This window comes from Mytilus edulis, chromosome 2 (genome assembly GCF_963676685.1).
Source record: "Mytilus edulis chromosome 2, xbMytEdul2.2, whole genome shotgun sequence".
Taxonomy (NCBI): domain Eukaryota; kingdom Metazoa; phylum Mollusca; class Bivalvia; order Mytilida; family Mytilidae; genus Mytilus; species Mytilus edulis.
Genome location: NC_092345.1, coordinates 34,465,815 through 34,487,565, shown reverse-complemented (window position 1 = coordinate 34,487,565; position 21,751 = coordinate 34,465,815). Strand labels below are relative to the sequence as shown.

Genomic DNA, 21,751 nt, shown 5'->3' with positions numbered 1-21,751 from the left:
CATATTATCATCCAATATGTCAATATAACGAAACTGTCATACAAATGGGAGATTGAGCTAGCTATAAAGATCGGTTCAAATCCCCATTGTCTTAAAAAAATTCCTGTACTAAGTCAGGAATACGACAGTTGTTTTCCATTACTTTATTTAGAAGAACGTTTGATTTGGTTAGGTTATATGAACACCTTATTGAATATGGTATATAGTGGTTTACTTTTATAAATTGTTTTTTGGGTGGAGAGTTGTCTCATTGGCACTCATACCACATCTTCCTATATCTATCATCATAGATACCAGGATTTAAATTTTGTATTTGCACAGACGCACGTTTTGTCTACAAAAGACTCGTTATTAACGCTTGAATCAAAAGAAGTTTAAAAGGCCAAATACAGAACGAAGTGTAAAACCATTGCGGACTTAAAATTCCTAAACGTTTTGCCAAATACAGCTAAGGTAATCTTATCGAATTTACCTAAGGTTTCGGTATTTTTACAATAGATTTTAACAAAACAAAAACAATAACATATTTTTATTCCTTAAAGTAACAACAACATACATTCTCTTATTAAATAAATAAATAAAACTATATAAGACTAAAAAAACAAAGCCTGTAACAATATGTCAAAATCGTTATGCAGGTTACCTGGAATTAAATAAACCTCTATTCACTTTAATGAAACGTTCGAATCAGTGCCCATACATAATATTCTATTTACATGAAGACATCTGACGAATTCATATTAGTATGGTAATTGATGGTTGAACATTCATTCCATGAGATATCTCTTAATATCTCAATTTAAAAATGGTATGATACTATAAGTAACTTAAATTTCTACGCTGTTACTAATGTAAGAGAACTTTTAATCGGTGATATGAAAAAGTACTTTTATGTCGACAGTGTGTAATTTTAGCAACGGATAGTGTTTAATATTGCTCATCTCCATTAAAAGTGCACAATTCTCCAAGAAGCCTACTTTTTCAGTACATAGTAACCTACAAATTATGCATGATGGAGCAGGATGTTCATATTAAGCATAAGAATTAAGCCGACTGAGTAAATGAGATTTATAAATCTCTAGATAACGTACAATACATTTAATTCAGATGAGTTGTTAAATTTAATGAGTTGTTTCATGATGACGTCTCAGGTCAACTTTACGTTGGAATGATCGTCCACATCTATCACATGTAAATGGTTTAAATCCTGTATGTTTCCTGGTATGGGTGATTAAGTTAGATGACTGACTGAAGGCTTTACCACAAACTAGACATTTGTGTGGTTTTTCTCCTGAAAAGAACAAAAATGCTGATGTTAGAAATTACTTTTTTTTTCATTAACCTGCATTTTAGAAACAAGAGATATGTACAAGTATACTATCGCCATTTTATATTTCAGGCAAACCAAAACGATAACTTAAGCAGCTGCAGTGAAACGGTGTGTGGAACAAGAAAAGACGTATCCATATAGTGCACTCTTAAAATAAGAGCATTGGGCAAAACCAGCTCGAATTAACTAATACAAAAATAGCGTATACAATTCATAGAAATCTTCACATAACAGTGATGCAAAATGCACACATCATTGATAAACATTACTAAATGAGGGTAGTCTAAATGCGTTCTTTTCGACTACAAGATATTCAAATTGTCGTGCAATCGGATGATCCTTTACAAAGTTTCACTTTAAAATTTTGAACGAAACAAAAACAGGATCCGGTTGCTTTACGTAGGTATTAGTACTCGCGAATAAAGTTTATGGATTTAATATCACGTATTTTTTTCTTTTCTGTTATTGTTTTCCAACAGTAATGAGAACTTCATCATATAAAAAGTCGTTATATTTGGATTTAATGCACTTAGGATGAAGGAAAAACAGAATAAATTATAAAAAAAAACACAAAGGGAAGAATTCATTAATACTAACACGTATTGGAACGACAAGATAAAATCCAACTGACTTGTTCTGTATAAAATTATAATGTAATATGACCATTTGAAATGAATAATTGAATTGGTTCCTATTACTCAAATTAAAAGAGAATAGAAATGACGACTTCAATCATATTGTTCTATTTTTCTATTTCATTTAATTAAATGAACGATGTGGCAGTTATAAGTTAGTATATGATGAATGTATTATTTTCTTTTTAAGAGATGATTCGAATGGCGGATGTTGAAGGTATAGCAGGAGAAGACGCATAACTTAATCGACCTCGTGCCTTTTTTTTTTTTTTTTTTGCAATTCCCCCAGTTTCTGTTTGATACATTGTTTTGTCGTCCAAATCACTTTAAGGGATTTGAACATCGGTAAACTACTGTCGCATTAAATGAGACCCATTACGAAGCTGCTTTCAAATATTATAGACACTTTTTTATTCTCGTGTCTTTGGTAGTCTTAAGAAGAAGAAACAAGCGTTTGGAGTACAAATTATAAGTCTGGTATCTTTGATGAGTTGTTTACTACTTAATATGTTCTTTAAGACTTTCACTGTTTTTCCTTTAGGTTATATTGGTTAATATGTGTTACTGACCTGTGTGTATGTACGTGTGCTTCTTCATGTCAGACTTCTGGTGAAACCTTTTCCCACAAAAATTGCAAGGGTATGGTCGTGTGTCACTGTGGATCAGCATGTGTGTATTTAAGGTCGATGACCTTTTAAAACCCTTTCCGCATTCCTTACACCTGAACGCCCTTTGAGATGAACCGTTTTCATTCAATTCAAGATCCTTCTTTTCGCTGAATGACCCAGTACTTGATGGTGAGACATTTTGATGATCCAACAAATCGTCAGACCGTGAAAAGTAGGGTTTCAGCCATGGCTTGCAATCAAAACAATCACAGTTGTATCTCAGGAGTTTGTGGTCTCTCTCCAGATACCTATAGCCATTATAATAAACAGTATTCAGAGTATCATCTCTCATCGTTGTCGATCTGTCGAATAATGGTTGGTATCGGTCATAAAAAGTTTTCATGCGTTTCATATCCTCAGCTGGGGTTAAGGTTGAACTAAGTCCTAAACAGAGGAACAAAAGAAAGAAATGAGTAAGTTATAATATTCAAGAGAATTAAAAAAAAGAGGCAAGAACAGTTTTTGGAGGGACTTAGTAACAAGTCTGCCTCATAATTTCGTAAGACATTTTGGTAAACAAAATATCTATACCATGCTGAATATTCTTTAACATTTGATTTTGATTATTTTTTAATGAAAACTAATACCTATAACATTTTTTTTTACTCCGGGTTTGGTCATTTAGAATGTTAAAAATAAGGAAGCTGAATATCCTATTATCGACAATTAAATATCGTTTAAACAAATAAACCAAACAAACGCCAAGGACCAAAAAGACGTTCGTTTTCCTTTACATATCCATTGAAAACGCTGTGGTATTATCTGTTGATTCAGCAAAAGAAAGTCTAGTTAATTCAAGATTTGCATTGAAAATATTAACGAATGGGGAAGTTATCAACGAGAAAAGCATGTAAATGTAATAAAAGTATATGTATTGACTACAGAACCGTGAATATTGTAAGGTCGAAAGATGACTCCTATTCCTTGCAAAGGTATTTTGACAATAATGATTATGAACGGTTCGCGATAATGGAGTGATAAAATTGGGATTTTTCTTTAGTGCCATGTTGAATCAATGTTGTTTTAGTATTTAAAACTTTACTGACATAAAGCACGATTCAATACTAAAATGAGATGGACTGCAAAATCAGTGAGTGGTAAATTCTGACTACATAAACCCGTAAACGCATATCCAAATTTTCTGATAATCAAGTCAAAATGAATCTTATAAATATTATGCTAGATGAATTGTATGAAATCACTCAATGTATTTAACAATCCTCAAACGACTAAAATAAAACATCGCATTTTCATTAGAAACGCGAGGTACGGTTAAATACAGTATTGCGTGTATGCATCTATCTCTTATAAATTTGCTTTATCACAATAACTTCTTATACTGTAATTAGCAACATCTTGATCGCGAGAGACCAACATCTGTAAACCAAAGTCTTTGTTATATTGGTTTGATTTGATTATTATCCCAATTTTTACAAGATAGGAGTAGCATTAAGTTACGTCATTAAATGTAAATCAATCTCATGAAAACTCCCGCCGGAACCAAGAATACCCAATCACTGATGCGCATGTCGTGATCTGGAAGGAAATCTATTCGAGTGATTTCGGGTAATTACAATAAATGCCATAATGTTGAATGTTAAAATATTGGTGAACCACATTCGAGCAGTAACTTATTCCGTGATGTTTTTCTACCGATTGATATCGCCTCACGTAAAGTGATGTTGCTTAACGCGATAGGAAAACATATTAACAAGAAATGTAAGACTTTAAAAGGTCCCTCTGGATACCAAAAAATAAATTATGTAACAACAAAGACAAATCACATCAATCAGGTTTATAAGGCTCTTAACGGGAGGTCTGATAATAATGAGTTCACAATTTTTGTTTTAATTCCTTACTTTCCTAACCTGAAAGCACAAAATATTGTAAAGTATACTAATACTTTGCTTTGGTCATAGTCTTTAACACTTTTTATTTGTTGTGCAAAATTTTATTTTTAATAAAATATGTTGTTTAACGGGAGTAACATATGACAAGTATATAGCTTGTTATCAAAGTCTTAACTCTCCTTACTTTCAAGAGAATAAACAACGTTTTACTTACTCATTTACATATTTCGTTTGGTGAGGCATTACACAGAATATAAGCGGTCCCATATAAGTCTGCATATATAGTAAATCACAAAACCTAATCTTTGAATTATGAAGCCCTGTTTTTTAATGTACATTTTGGGGTACTAGTGTTACCTCAATTCATTGAGATTAGAAGTATATAGCAAAAAAATGTAAATGATTTTCAAAACCGCAATTCGATAGAGTGAAATATTTTTTTGACTTGAAGCTGAAGGCTAAATGATTCGAATATTTAATCAAAAAGAAGAAGACGCATAGTGTATATTTATAAAGATAAATATAAGTTGGCTTATTAATTATATTTGTCAACACAATGAAAAATTGTATGCTGATACAAGAGTCAAACCAACCTCGTAATATGAAAAATCACTCTTTGCTAGCCTCATTGATGACGCCTTCAAACAAATAAATAAAACCCCATTATGTACAACAGATTCAGTCAAATCAAATCTAAAACACAGACAAAATCCAAAAGAGCAGAAAAATCTTTTACCAGTATTTCACATGGACAAATGTATTAATTGTATTTTGTGCTATAAAACAACGTCTGGAAGTAGATATATTCGTTTAAATACTCATATATTAGTCGTAAAAGGTTATTATTTCTAGAGTGTCTTATTCACTATTTGTTTATGTGACAGTTTGCAATCTAGCATATCTTACCGTAGTGAAGAAAAAAGTCAGCGCAGACTTTTATTTAGGATGACCTAGCTTAATAAAGAGGAGCAATTGGAGGAGAAAATAGCTTTTTAGCAAAACTAAAATTAACTCGAATTCAATTTTCTTTCAATTTGCAAGTTTATCATTTTTCATGACAAATAAAGAGGGGTAAAAGAATTGTTATCTTCTGAAATTAATTCCTGAAATTATAAGGTTTTAATCAAATAGGTTTGCATAACAGATCACACATTCTGTGTTTGCGCTATAAATAAAAACTTTACACAATCCATCTTCTTTACAACAAAAACAAGCATAGAGACTTGAAAAAGATATGTATAATAATGGAACATTTAAATTACTGCTTTGGAACCATAGCTTTTAGGTCTCTGTGATATTATTTTGACAATTTGCGGACCATAGATATTTGGTCCTCAAACTGTCAAAAAAAAATAATATTATAAGGACCTAAGAGCTATGGTTCTGGTCCACAAATTGTAAAAAGAAATATCATAAGGACGTAAAAGATACGGTTGCGCGGCTATTGAATTTACTGCTAAGGAGAGTTGAATATATTTACGTTTAAAACATATTGTCATTCATGACAGCAAACAAACAAAAAACTATTCTTACCATGATAGTCTTTCTGTAGATTTTCTTGTTTTCCTGTGTAATCTGTGATTGAATGATTTTCTGTCGTAGACAGTTCTATAGAAATAGATAAACGAACATTAAATCATCTTCACCAAATCATTTCTTTAAATTTGCATGGATACATAAACTTTTAAACAGGAGGGGGGAAATATACTTTGAGTGAAGAGATAAAAAGCTCTACGTTTGTATGTATAAGATGTGATTTGAGGGGCGTTAGCTCCGAAGATATGACACGACTTCATCTGATTTACACAGAAGTAAAGAAAAATGTTTTCTTTTCTCTTGTTCTTAAAAGAGCAATTAGTTTTGATAAAATAGGAAAAGTGTCATTATCTCAAACTTTCAAACACTTTCAGGAGATAGTTTGTATTTATGTATTTGGAATGAAATCTTAATTGAGTATTTTTTTGGTCATCAAATTAATTAATACCCTATAACTGATTTAGTATGGTGATATGAATCGTTGTATTTGTACAATTTTTCTGACATCAAACTGAGACATTATCACTGCTTCAGTATGGTTATATGCAGCGTTGTACTTTCATGTCTTTTTTTTATTTAATTGACAACATTTGAACCTTTTGCTGATAGATGTTAACACTTCTATGTAGATACAAATGTATAGATGAGGTAGATAATTACAAGACCCTGTTAGTTCGTAAATAAAGGCAACAGCAGTATACCGCTGTTCAAAACTCATAAATCCATGGACAAAAAACAGAATCGGGGTAACAAACTAAAACTGAGGGAAACGCAACTTATTCCTTTTCAGGTTACATTAGTACCGTTTTAATCGATGATCTGTATATGTGTGTGTGTGTGTGTGTATACCTTTGTGTCCGATTGTTTGTTTTCTTTTATCGTATATTTTTGCATTGTTTTGTATTCTTTATTTCCGTGTTTGAAACAAATCTTAACATATAACTTAATTTGAAGGATGCGTCTTAATTAATATTGGCTCTTGAATAATTAAATTAATCATACATGGATAAACATGACAATATTACATTCTCTGCCTTTTTTCTCTTCTGACTATTTGTGAAATTAACAATCAAACAATAACTGCTTATTGTTATATAAATAAATAATTTTTAGAATCAACTCTTCTGAAAATTCCCATTGCGGAACACACATATTTTATTTTCAAAAAGCGCTGCTTTCCATAAAAATAATTCAATTCTAATTATCATGTCATAAAAGATTTATTTTAATAACCTGAACTAAATTTTATGGCAATAATTTTGACAAGGATTTTAAAGATCGGATTGGAATTTCAAACAGTAATGGAGTGTAAATCTAGAGGCAATAAAGGGTATGTGTCGGGTACCTAGGTCTATGCGTATCTCCAACACAGGAACGCTACAGTGGACTAGAACACCATTCAAGACAGAAATCTCTTTTTTGTTGATCATGGGCCATTGCTGTTATCTATTTCTTTTTCTTTTTACAAGATTTCTCTATTTTCTTAATTTTGCGTTATTTAAGACCAATTGCCAATATGAAGAATATACTATTTCAGTAAAAATAAGACGTATTTGTAGATCTTGTCTTTTATAATAATTTTTTATCTGACTTTTATAGTTTTCAAGATACAAGTAATAGACAAATCTCCCAAAGTTGATAAAAAATCTTTATTAAAGAGCAATAACTCCAATAAATAGTCGAGTGAGCATTTTGGTTATTATCGTGACACATTTGTAGATCCTGTCTTGCTGATAATTTTGACTTTTTAAGTGTCTGTTTATCTATAATTGTTGTAATATATTTGAAAACCCGCCAAATGGTAGAAAGTGTCAATAAAGGGTAATAACTTCAAAAAGCAGTCTAACGAAGTTAAGCATTGAATTATTAACTTTGTAGATCTTTTCCTGCTGATCATGTTGGATTCTTATAGTTCCTCTCGATATATTATAGTTTTCAAATAATTCTATTAATAGACACAAATGAAAAAAATTGGTTAAATTCGTCATATTAGGATAATGCTCTTTAGGCATGTTAGGGCCTCTAGTTTTACACTCCACAATGACCACTGTACAGATGTTAGTTCCATATTTATTGTATCTCTAATAAATCTTTACAATCGTTGTAATAAAGTATTACCATACAATAATAAAGTATTACACAGCTACTTTGGCATAGGTACTATTTCTGTACTTAAAATCTGTAGTACTGGAAATTTACTTTTAATATTTAGTACTATTTCTTTACTTTAAAATTATTGTAATATTTAGGTACTTGTATTTTTCAGTACTTGATTTTTACTTAAAATATTGGTACAAAAATTATACCAACAATGATCACAGTATTCCATGTTTGAACATCATAACTTTAAGAGATTTGAAAAAGACAAACTTTCAAAATGCTAAAAATGCTGAAAATGAAACCATGTAACACAAAAATCTGTAGTACTTAAATTTAAATTACAAATCAAGTATTGTAAAATACAAGTACCTGAATATTACAATAATTTTAAAGTAACAAAATAGTACTGAATATTAAAAGTAGATTTCCAGTACTACAGATTTTCAGTACAGAAATAGTACCTAAGCAAAAGTAGCTGTGTACCATACCATGAAAGTCAGGTTATTATCAAAAATAAATAACTTATGGTATGATACTGTCCATTAAATTACTACTAATAGAAAGCAGGGCTTTTTTAAAAACAGGTTTGTTTGACATTTGAAAGAACATTAGGGATTTTCAAAACCGTTGATTCTGAAAATAAATTAATTTATATAAAAATTAGAATAGTATGATTGCCAATTCAACAACAGTTACTATTCACCAGAGAAAAGGGAAAGATAACGTAAAACAAGTCTTATATATATATGTTTATGCTTGTATGATTATTTTAAATATTCAAGAAGTAATTATAAAACGCATCCTTCAAATTAGATTATATGTTCAGGTATTTTTTCAAACAACCCGCAAATAATAAATATAACAAAATTGAAAAAAGACACGTTAAAATGAAATGATAGAAAATTTAGGGACAAACGTATTAACTAAACCAGAGATTATCGACCATAAATTAAGATATCATTGTGCTCTTAATACGAAATTACTGGGTCGTTCAATTATCTGCCTCATCTATACAGAAGTGTTTACACTTATCAGATTTCTTTTTAAACATGGAAATAAAGAATACAAAACAATGCAAAATAACACGATAAAAGAAAATAAACAATCAGACACAAAGGTACACACACACGGTGACATTCAGATCATCGATTAAAAACAGTACCAATGTGATCTTAAAAGGGAAAAGTTACTTAATTACAGGGTCTTGTAATGATCTAACTCCTCTATACATTTGTATTACCAAAAAAATTTTAACATCTATCAGCAAAAAGTTCAGATTTTGTCAATTAAAACAGAAGAGACAAGAAAGTAAAGCGCTGCATATTGAAATACCGAAGAAGTGAAAAGGTATCAATTTAATGACAGAAAACCAGTTGCAATTAGCCATAAACAAACAACAAAGTGTTTCTGCATCTGGCAAATTTAAGATAATGATACTTTTCCTGTTGGGTTTATCAAAACTAAGAAAAAGAGAAAAGATATTTTTGTATATTACTTCTATGTAAAACAGATGTAACCCTACCATGCCTTCGGACTGACGCCCTTCAGATACGAGTCGTAAATCTTTTGTATCGTATCTTTGATAAGTTTCTGTTAACTTCAATAACAAAATTTGATAAAAGGCTAATGTAGCTGCCTTAGGTTTCAAATGGCCAGTATTTATCTGCGCATTAGAATATGTGCTTGTTTGCAATTGGAAAGAGTAATGATTTATATTTCAATAAAAAAAATCAGTAAGTCAAGTATTGCTTGTTTCACAGAATCAAAATAATGCTTTAAAGCTGAGCAGCCATATATTTGTGTAAAAACCAATGAAATATTAAAGTCTGGTTGATAAAATGCTTATTGATTCGTATAATTAAAATTACTATCTTTTAACATCGATAACGGAGGAATCTGTAAATAGTTATCAAAAGGTACCAGGGTTATAATTTTAGTACGCCAGACGTGCGTTAACGTTTAAAATATCCCTAAAATAATAGCCTGTCAATCTATTAGAAAAATCTGCTATTGGTGTGATAAAATAAATTCTCCAGGATGTGGATGACGGACAAATCGAATCTAATCATATAAGGAAATCAGATGAATGTCATATTTAAGTGTTATTACAATGCATTTAAATTTAAATATTTAATTTTCAATTACATTGGCTTAACCAGTTCAAAACAGAATCCGTGTTTGTGAAATTAAAAGAAAACATAATATGCAGACGCCTCAGTTGACGTGGTTCAAAATCGATGGCCGCTTCCTATGTGTTTTGCTCACAGAGAAAGAACAAAATGTTATCATTTTTTTTTATTTCTAATTCGTCAGTGATCCAATCTGATTCGGGCTTTGTACACAGAATAAATCATATTAAAAAATGTCAAAATTACATCATAGATATTGAAGTCTATAGATTTCAGCTTTAAATAATTTAAATCATGCTGCTGAAATTGTGATAAAAAGGCAGTGAATTCCAATAAATTTCTATGATTTTTTATTTCATATAGATATTATTTGTTTATTGCATGGTATTTGATAACAAATAATATTACATGAGACAAACAAATCATTTGAGGTCAATTTAGTTTTAAATACATGATTTGTTTAATTAGTTGTTATTGGCTTTGCACTAGCTGTGAGTAATATCAGTTGTACTTAATGTCTTTTTGTTGTGGGGATGTATAAATACCCAGCTAATTCCAATCATACCATATCTTTTTATTTTCAAAAATAGTACCATCGCAATTTCTTGCAGTTTATTTGATAAATTATAAATATTAATGACGGTTTTCCCCATGTTATAAAACGCCGATAAAACGTTTGTCGATTTCAACGAAAGAATATTGTATTGTTATGATAGTAATAGTAGTGAATTTAACATTAAGATTTATTTATTCAGTCTTTGAGTGTCACCAATATGGTAGTACACTCGAAGTATCCAAAAGAAGTTGAATGCAGTTATATTTCAAATCGAATTTTCAATCATGACCATGTCATATTCAAATTTTGACTTATTCGAATTTCAGAAATACTGATCTATACTACTGGCCTATAATTAATTTCATTAAAAACTTAAGAAAAATTACTTTGACCCTCTACACCGCCCATACCTACAGTACCATCTGTCGAAATTTGTATTTCCATAAATGCAGTACTTTTAAATTAAGATTTCAACAATATGTTAGCTGTGCAAAATTTTATTGTTATAACATATATACTGCAAAGCTTAAAGAATGAATAAACTATACGCCTTAAATGTGTACAAAACAACACCAATATATATATATATATATAAAAAAAAAAAAGGAACAGTATATATCCAAGAAAATTTTATTCATTATTTAGGGAAAAATCAGAGGAAATGTGATTTAAACATTACTGACTTTTTTGAATATTTCAAAGAACTTGTATCAAGTGCGCCGAATAGCAATAAGAGACCCGAAGTGATTAATAATGAATGTGTTTTTGAAGAACTAGATGCAGATATTACTGCTGATGAGATTATAAAGGCAATTTATGAACTTAAAATGGACAAAAGCCATGGTCCAGACTTTTTGCTGAATGAATTTTTCATTGAATACAAGGATTTTATTATACCACATGTATGTACTATTTTTAACGCCGTATTGATTAGTGGATATTTCCCGTTTCATAGTCAGATGCCATCCTGGTACCAATTTTCAAATCTGGTGATGCTAATAATGCAGCAAACTATCGTGGCATAAGCCTTGTCAGCAATTTAGGTAAACTTTTCACCACAATACTCAATAAAAGATTGTTAAATTGGGCAACTGTCAATGATATATTATCTGATGCACAGTTTGGTTTTCGAAACGGTTATAGTACAGTTGATAATGTTTTTGTTTATACTCTGTTATTCAAAAAACACTCTGTAAAAATAAAAGATTATATTGTTGCTTTGTAGACTACTTGAAAGCGTTTGACTCAATTGATCGCTTATGTTTATGGTACAAAATTTCCAGATTAGGTATTAACTGTTTTAAAATTTATGTATAATAATGTAAGAACCTGTATTAGATTCAATGGGCTAAACTCTGATTACTTTTGTAACAACCTTGGTTTAATGCAAAGGGAAGTTCTTTCTCCAATTTTATTTTCTTTCTAATTGAATGATTTTGAAAATGAATTTATTGCTAATGGCAATTGTGCCTTAGAGTTTCAAGATATAACATTATTTTTGTTAATGTATGCTGATTACATGATTTTGATGTCTGAAACAGTAGAAGGTTTACAGGAAATGTCGAATACTTTGTCAATTTACACAGAAAAATGGGGCTTGTCTGTTAATAAAAAAAATAATTGTTGTTTTCAGGAAGGGTAGAATTGTACGGCCTAATTAATGAGACATGGGTCTATAACGGTCAAACAATGGGTATAGTGGAACAATTTTGTTATTTAGGTGTATTAATACCGTATAATTGTAAATTTCTTAATACACAGAAACATTGCAGAACAAGGTAGAAAAGCTATGTTCAGTATGAGAAGAACTACAACATCATTATGTTTAAATGTATTTACAATGCTTAGTCTTTTTGATACTTATGTAAGTAGCATATTAATGTATGGGTGTGAAATGTGGGGACTTCACATAACCTTTGTATTGGAACTGGACGTTATGTTGGTACTAATAGAAATGAAAAAAATTGTATTTTTTATGATTTAGGAGTAATAGAGGATGAATTTCATTTTATCCGTCAATGTAGTAGATATACTGATTTGCAAAAAAAAATATATAAAAAAATATTACTGGTCTAGGCCATCAACTTTTAAATTAATAGAATTATTGGCATGTGAAAACACAAAACAGCTTTGTAACTTGGGAAAGTTTATACATTTCTCTTTTAAATTAAGAAACAGTTTATTGTAATAAAAGATATTTTGTATTGATGAAACTTCTGACGTCACCTATTGTTTATTATGCATATTGTTATATTGTTTGTAATATGCCATATGTATACACTGTACATGTACTTGATTATGATACTGATGAGCCGTAAGGCTCAAAGTTAATAAAGAATTTGAATTTGAATATGTTACAGTAAATTTGTATAATCAGGGATTCTACATAATCCCTGATTAACCAGGGAATATGTAGAATCACTAAAATCATTAGTTACTGTAATTATATATATTCCCTGAAAATGACCAGTGATTTTACATAATCACTGAACATTTTAATAATTATTCTACAAATTCCCTAATATAATTTCAGGGATTATCAATAATTTAAGGATCCTTTGTTTGATAATTTTTTTTATTATAGACAATTTATCATTTTTTTTCTTTCATATTCCTTGCCAGATGAAATAATTTTGCTTTTAAACACAGAGGATGATTTAAAAGATATAACCAACACAGGGTTTCGAGATACAGTTGAAGACTTCAAAATTAATGATATTAACATTACCTTTATAGCGATAACTTTACATGCATTGATTCTTTCTTAAAAGCCAGCGTCATATGGATATTCATGTTCTATTTGTAAATCTACAGGGCATGTTATTTGAAGTACGTGTAAAATGAATGGTGAAGAAGATTATGGAACATCTGTTTTGTTGGCTTTTGTGTGTTTTCATTATTTTTATTTTTGTTCAAATGAAAATGAACTTCGAACTGAAAAACAGGCAGAACTAAAGATTGACAAATAGAACAAAATCTTAGAGGAAGCTGGCATTTGGTGTAATATTCTCATAGCAATTCCATACAGTAAAAAAGGAAAGGGAAACCCAAAAAAATAATGGCAATTGTTCTGAGCCTGGCCACAAAATATGGCATCTTGCTGAAAACAGTTTGGGTTTGCTAATTCCTTTTTTTGGGGGGTACCTTCAGATGTTTTTACTTAACACTTTACTTCTCTGAGGCATGTCGTAAAATCTGATTCGATATGTGAAGGAAAGGGGTTTTTTTTAAATGTGGATATTGTTGTAAAAACAGATGTGAAGCATAATTATTATTTTAATATATTGTGCCTAAAATTAAAAAAAAATATGGGTTTTCATTTTGATATATTGTGCTTAACATTTTACAATAAATGTTTATAATGATGTTTTATAATGATTTTATAGAATACATTATTTGACTTTTATTCATTTTTTTTTATAAATAAGACTATTTCTTCATTTCAATTATTATGTATAATCCCTGACGTTTTTTCTAGTGAGTATACATAATCCCTGAAAATTTTAGTGATTACATAGAATCCTTAAACTAGCCAGTGATTTAGGGATTTCAGGGATTCTACATAATCACTGATTATACAAATTCACTGTAACATATACAAGTATCAAGAAATATTTTGGATAACAGTTATCCTTCATCAGTTTGATGTGTATAAAAATTGATCGTATCATTACTAAGGCAATCTTGAACGTAATTACAAAGTAAAATCTGAACAACGTTTGTACTATTTTAAAATTTCGAAGTTCGTGCAAATTTGATATTTTAAAACAATATCTTCAGAAATCGTACCATGTGGAAAAAAAACATAGAAGCAAGTAGTACGTATTTTAAACCAAAAAATATCCTACATCTAAAAATGAGTAAACCACTTTGGAAATGTTTTTATCAAAAAGTAAATTACAAAATTACCGATCTCCAAGGAACGGGAAGTCCCTTAAAAATGGCTAAAACCAAAAACTCATCAAAGGAAGTGAAAACAATTTTCATATTCCTGACTTTGTACATTCATTTCCTTATGTGTAAAAGTGCGGATTAAACCTGGTTTTATTGCTAGCAAAATTTCACTACCTTTTAACCTGTAGTTTCAAAAAGTGGGACAATCGGGAAGACACCAGCAAAACTTCTCACTTGTATGACAGTCACAAAAAAATTCATTGTTTTTAAAAAAGAAAAATCAAATAAATGCTTAAGACCTTGAGATCACTGAAGATCCCGTGTTAAAAGTTTGTTTAGAATAATTAATCATATGTAAATTGGAATAGGAGGACTTTTTTATCCTGTTGCTAAGATCAGAGCTCACAACTGTTTTGTACTTACAACTTCCTGGTACCAGTGCGCTCTAATATGCAATTAAAGAAAGCAATGGGGCTATGAATTAGTGTTGATATTCCTTAAGGAATTTTTAATGTCACAAAAGTATCAGAAGACACTGAAGTCGTAGAAAAAAATCAATTCCATTTCATCGAAACTTTTATCTTTAAAATTAGTTGGGTTAAGAAGTCCTGTAATGGTTTTAGGACCTTCTAGAACAATGTCTGAACTTTAAAACTGTTTATTCATAAGCCGGTACTTTTATTTTAAAACTTTCAATGATTATTCAGTGCAGTAATTGATATACAAGCTTTTTTAAATGTTTTTTTCTCTCTCTCTAATCATATAAATAAGGATGTGCGGTATGGTTGCCTCGATACAACTATCTATCAGAGTTTTAATGACAAAAAGATAAGCAAATATAGTTCAACATTTACTGCATTCAACAATTAGTAAAACTCATACCATATAGTAATCTATAAAAGACCCAAATTTGATTGATTGTTTTTTTTCTGTGTGTGTTAAACGCCAATTGCGATATTATATTTGCTATGAGGGGGAGGACAGGGGTAAGGGAGACAGGGATATAGGGGGTAGGAGAAAGGAGAAAGGGGTGGGAGAAAGGAGAAAAGTGGTAGGAGAAAGGAGAGGAAGGCTGGGAGAAAGGAGAAAAAGTTATATCTCTTTTTTCCGGTAAATTAAAAATAATAAAATAAGGAGAAGAGGGGTAGGAGAAAGGAGAAGAGGGGTGGGAGAAAGGAGAAGGGTACCCCCTGTCCTCCCCCTCTGCTATGTTGATGCGGTAATGCAGTTTTTATTTGTCGGAGAAGTCAATGTACACGGAGATAACCATAGACATTCGGTAAGACAACTGACGGCAAACGCAGCTGCCACGTGCGGGTTTAAACTGACAATTTCAGAGTTGACAGGTTATTGCTACAGTAGAACTACTTAGACCACCCTACCCGACACCGAGGTCCACGCCCCGACAAAAACAAGTGTAAACAAATTAAACGTGGAAATCAGGGAAAACTACAACAGAGGAAAACACTGAAATATGACACACAGCAACAAACGACAAACACTGAATTACGTCACATAAGACAACTGTAAGATAAACGCGGGTTAAACATGTTTACGGCTGCCCCACTATACCCTTTTATAAATCCAGTATAATTTAAAAATTTATTTTTTGGTGCCTACATAATGTAAAAGATATGAAAAGGCAAAGAAATAACCTATAGTTACATACAGTCAGTAAACATGTACAATTAAAATTGAGAATGGAAATGGAGAATGTATCAAAGGGACAACAACCAGACGAAAGAGCAGAAAACAGACGCAGGCCACCAATGAGTCTTCAATACAGCGAGAACATCCCGCACCCGTGCTTCAGCTGGCCCCTAAACTAAAATGTGTACTAGTTCAGTGATAATGGACGTCATTTTAAACTCCGAAATATATAAATGAACTAAAATTAAAAATCTTACAAGACTGACAAATGTAGCCTTTTTAAATCAGGTATATGTATATCAACACAAAAGGAGAAATTACAGTATAAGAAAAATAGCACATGTATGATATAATTAACAATGTGTCAATCAAATACAAATACTACTGCTACTTAAATAATAATAATACTAATAAGTTTACATAATTTTTGGATAATTGTTTTACTTTTTCTCTGAAGTACAGTGTTACCTGTATTTCTGAATAAGCGATGTTTACTTATTGACAATATCAACCTAAACGTAACACCGGAAAATATGCGACGGTAAAGGGACTTGTTCTAAAATGCAACGTATGCACTTTTTAAATTAGGAGCTTAACAAATTAGACATAAAGATGCAATACGAGCTAACAAATACAATTTGCTTGTGTTACAGTCAAAAGGAATTGTGACAAAAAGCCAAATCGAAATATTTATATGAAGATCCAATTTTAATTTAAGAAACAAGATTTAAGCTCCTGGTCAATGCTCTCTGAAAAAAAAGTATTTTACAGTAATATATAAAAAGTAAAAGAAGTATTAGAATGGACCGATTACATGCTGTAGAATCGTGCAACTTTAAAATGATAAAAACGATCTGTGTACATGCCAAAGGTGCATAGTTTACCTGATGTCGAAGCTTTTGGTTTACTCTTTACATAGCGCCTTTTCACGTGCTTGACCATGAATGAACGTGGCATTTTCACTTTTATATATATTGTATATATATATTATATTAGTCCTTCTTTTAATTATTTTTTTTATAACAATTCAAATTTCTATTTCAAATTTTGTTAACAATAAACTTTTGATAGTCCAAAATCTATTTTTTATTCACGATTTGTTAATATTAAATAAAAATCAGACTCAGATTGAGCCGGATGTCTTTTAATGATTGTATGAACATTATATATCTTCATTGCCGTCTCTATTAGCTTTAAATATTAATAACAAACCATCTGGCAGATCAAGCATGGAAAGGCAATCAATGCAACATAAAGCGACACATAGTTTTACATGTATAAACAATATTTTACGATTCCTTACATGGGATATTACACAGATCAGCCAATCAGAGACCTGGATTCTCAAGAGAACAGTCTGGATGAAAGTCAGGATCATCACCAATCAGACTAAATTGTTCCGACTTGGGTCATCAGAGACGAAAATTAAATAAAGCGAAAACATTTTTGACGCTTGAACTTAAGAATGGTTACAATCATTGGTTATTTGTAATCTGAGAGTAACTGTGAGATTTGTTTCGAATTGTAACAAGTAATAGTATATAGACATATATATTTTTTTTATCATTTCAATGATTTTTTTAATATTTCGCTTCGGTAAGGGGAGATAATGTTAAATTAATTATAAATAACACGTTCAGATTTTTTTCTATAGATATATATAAAATTACATCATGTTAGCAATATATTGGAACGTAAATGGAATTAATTTCTGCAAAGTCCACTTGACGTTCAATTTCAATATAATTCTAACATTGCCTTTTGCTATAGACATATATAATACAGGTGTCACTTGTATTGTATGTATTTGATTTTATAAATGGTAGGTAGTGTTAGATATAATGTATAGTTAATATAATTGTGTCTAGTAAGATACACTGCGGTTAAATATTTGTAGGCGTTTCGAATTCCCAAAACAAGATATCAAATTAGTTTAAACATATTTTATTTGCCGAATTAAAGCAAAATGGATTAGTACATCATACTTATGAAGTCTTCTCCATAATACAATATAAAGTTACAATAATAGTATAATATAATGGACATGCATATAAAGCAAACAGTTTATACAATTCAATATAATACTAGCTTTCATAGGTGAAAAAAGAGGAGAGAAAGTAAAAAGAGAAAAAGAAAGTTTGAAAAGTCGTATAATTCTGTGACGATGACTTGTGTATTGATGACGACGATGACGTTCCGTGCCAGTAATAATGATCTATCAAGGCATAAGAAATCTGTTTGACCTTTTTATGAAATTTTGAACATGTTTGAAAATTTGGATATTTTGTTCGCTCGAAAGTTCCAATCGTCCTCAAATTAATAGTTTTGTATCTAAAACAAAGTTCAGTATTCAGATAGCTAGTTAGGGGTAAAGAAATCAAATCTTACCGTCTTACTATAAAAAAAAAAAAAAAATAATGAAACCACGTACAATTAAAAACTAAAATCACAGTTAAATAATCTAGGGCAATTTGAAGAGATATTGAAGAAGAAAAATATGACAAAGTTTGTTGGACATATATATATATATTACATGTATGACCAAGATAGAAAAACAAATAATTCAATAGTAAAATGTTACTTTGACAAAACACGATGGGTGCAAAATGTGGAGTAGCATCTGCTTACCCTTCGGGAGCACATGAGATCACCCCCAGTTTTTGTGTTGTTTAATTTATTACATTCCAGCTCTTTTTTTCTAACAGGGGTGATATGAGCCTTAATGTTCTTAAAACAACAATTACTAGTAATCTTCATTGAGTTCAAATCAAGTGCCATTTAAACAAGTATTGTTTATGGACCAGCTGAACTATAACATACGTATGCAATGTATGGAAAATGTTTTTTTTTCTAAAATTTAAATACAATTCATTCCCATTCTAACAATCTAAGCTATAGATACAAGAAGATGTGGTATGAGTGCCAACGAGACAATTGTTTTTCTAATAACGGTTTTAAATTTTTTATCATTTAATAAATGAGTACAAATGAAGAAAAAAATGTTATGTACATAGTGACAGCTGGTACTTTTGAACTGACATAATGATTTATCATATATAAGTCATACTGAGTTGATTGCAAATGAAAATTTCAAGATTTCCATTTCCAGGTTTCTAGAATATTAATAAAAGCAATCATGCATAATTATGTATATCAGAATGTGTGAAATAGTAACTAAAATTAATATAAATATACTGTTCTGATATGGTGATATCAAAGGCGGTAGAATAAGTCCGGAAAAACCCCCCAGAGTAATGTAAACAGTTGGGGGAAATGTAGGGGAAACAAGTCACATATCACTATTTTGATATTATTTGGTTTAGCGAGTGTAGATGATAAGCATCTAAATAAAGTGCAGTAAAGCCTACGGCTATTAATCCACTTATTAAATATTTTATATTTGAAAAACTGATGAGAATAATTTTACAGTGACGTTATAAAGGGGGTCTCATTGGGGGGTTCGGATCCCGGATCCCGCTTACTGTTTTGTCAGATTCCCGTATCCCGCTTACACTATGTATGTAAGCAATTCTCATTTTTTTTCTAATTTCCCGTGTCCCGCTAGCCTTCACTTCCCGTTTTCACGGCACAATAATTTTACTTTCACGTGTCACGCTTACAAAAAATCGGCAATCCCGCGTCACGCTTAGACCCCAATGGGACCCACTATAAAATATTCCTTTTCTGATGAATCAATTAAGGACGTATATTGGATGTACCTGAGTAATAAATCCTTGACAGAATAGTGTAAAAATTCAACCTAAAATAAAGATAAACCACAAAAATAACTGAAAAATGGAGAATAAGGGAGCAAAAGTATAAAGAAAACCCATCAGTTTGGGAAATGAAAGAAACGAGAAAAAAATACTGATTACAGGAATGTTAGATGTAAAGAATAATAAAATCGTATGAATCTTAACCTGAAAAGAAATATAAGAATTTTACAGAATAAACGTTATTTTAAAAGACAAACTAATTTAAGAGATATTCGCTAAAAAAATTAAGAATACAGAAACTAAGGACCTGTATCCAGGCACTCATCTAGTCCTATAATATATGCCTTCGCATTATATATATTCACTATTTAACGTTTTAATGCTGATATTTTATTTTTCTATTTTTTGTCTAATGCGGGTGGCACATTGATAGTAAAAAAAATATATCAGAACAGCAAATGAAAATAGTGAAAAAGCCCCCGAGGTTATATGTTATAGAACTATAGGCACTCATCATGTTCTCTGCCTGCCAGTGTACACTATACAAAATTGAAATTCTAGATTTGGACTATACTAACTTTTATAATAGTCCCAGATTTGAACAATCCCCATTTAATTTATCATCATTATTTTCTGTATTTTTTTGCCATATTTTTCTGTTCAGTTCTTTCAACGGTATTTGTTACTTTTATTCTGCACCTTTACACAATATTCTCTTTTTTTTACAATATAATTCCTTGGTAAATCAAAAAAAGGACGTACAATTGAGTTTAGGTTGGCCCGTCCCCTCCGTAAAACATTCAGTATGCCTCCCAGGGGCGGATCCAGCCATTTTAAAAAAGGGGGTTCCTAACCCAGGACAAAGGGGGGGGGGGGTTCCAACTACATGTCCCCATTCAAATGCATTGATCGTCCAAAAAAAAGAGGGGGGTTCCAACCCCCGGAACCCCCCTCTGGATCCGCGCCTGCCTCCGGAATATACAAATATTATTGTCAAGAATTTCAGCCGGGAAAACCTCCTCGACGATTTGTAATGTTTGCATTGCAATCTCTATAAAATAAAGGGAAAGCACTCAACACGGGGAGGGTCTAAAACGCGGAAGTGGAAAACGCGGAAGTGAAAAATTGGTGTATTATAATTAATATCTCTGGAACCGCTTAAGATAAATCAATAAATAAAAGTGATTCTGAAAGCTATTACAATGGGCTATAAGATTAAATTAAAAAAAAATATATTTGAATATGCTTTTTTACCGAAAAGTTGACCGGAAGTGTTTCTTAGTGTGACTCTGGCAACACATTTTTGAACATTGAAACTTATATTCACGAAAAAGCATATAACCCGGTCAAAGTCTGTAAATTGATTCTTAAAGACATTTAAATGACAAATAATATGATATAAAGAAAAAAATAAATATATTACTATAAAAGGGCAAAAAGTTGACCGGAAGTCACCCTGGTATATAAATGATGAAGTCAAATTTTCAACTTTGAACTAAAATTCCAAAAAAAATAAAAATCCCGGTCAAAGTCTGTAAATTGATTCTTAAAGACATTTAAATGACAAATAATATGATATAAAGAAAAAAATAAATATATTACTATAAAAGGGCAAAAAGTTGACCGGAAGTCACCCTGGTATATAAATGATGAAGTCAAATTTTCAACTTTGAATTAAAATTCCAAA

The 21,751-nt window shown here is 30.7% G+C and overlaps 1 protein-coding gene across 1 annotated transcript; it reads right to left on the bottom strand.

Moving 5' to 3' along the window:
* Positions 1-541: 541 nt before the first annotated feature.
* Positions 542-17,552, bottom strand: LOC139510548 (zinc finger protein Gfi-1b-like). The gene is made up of 4 exons (XM_071297112.1): positions 17,233-17,552; positions 6,017-6,091; positions 2,535-3,017; positions 542-1,291 (listed from the first exon to the last, which is right to left on the bottom strand). Exons 1-4 carry the CDS (start codon positions 17,303-17,305, stop codon positions 1,122-1,124), a joined length of 801 nt encoding a protein of 266 aa, XP_071153213.1. The 5' UTR covers positions 17,306-17,552; the 3' UTR covers positions 542-1,121.
* Between the last annotated feature and the right edge of the window lie 4,199 nt (positions 17,553-21,751).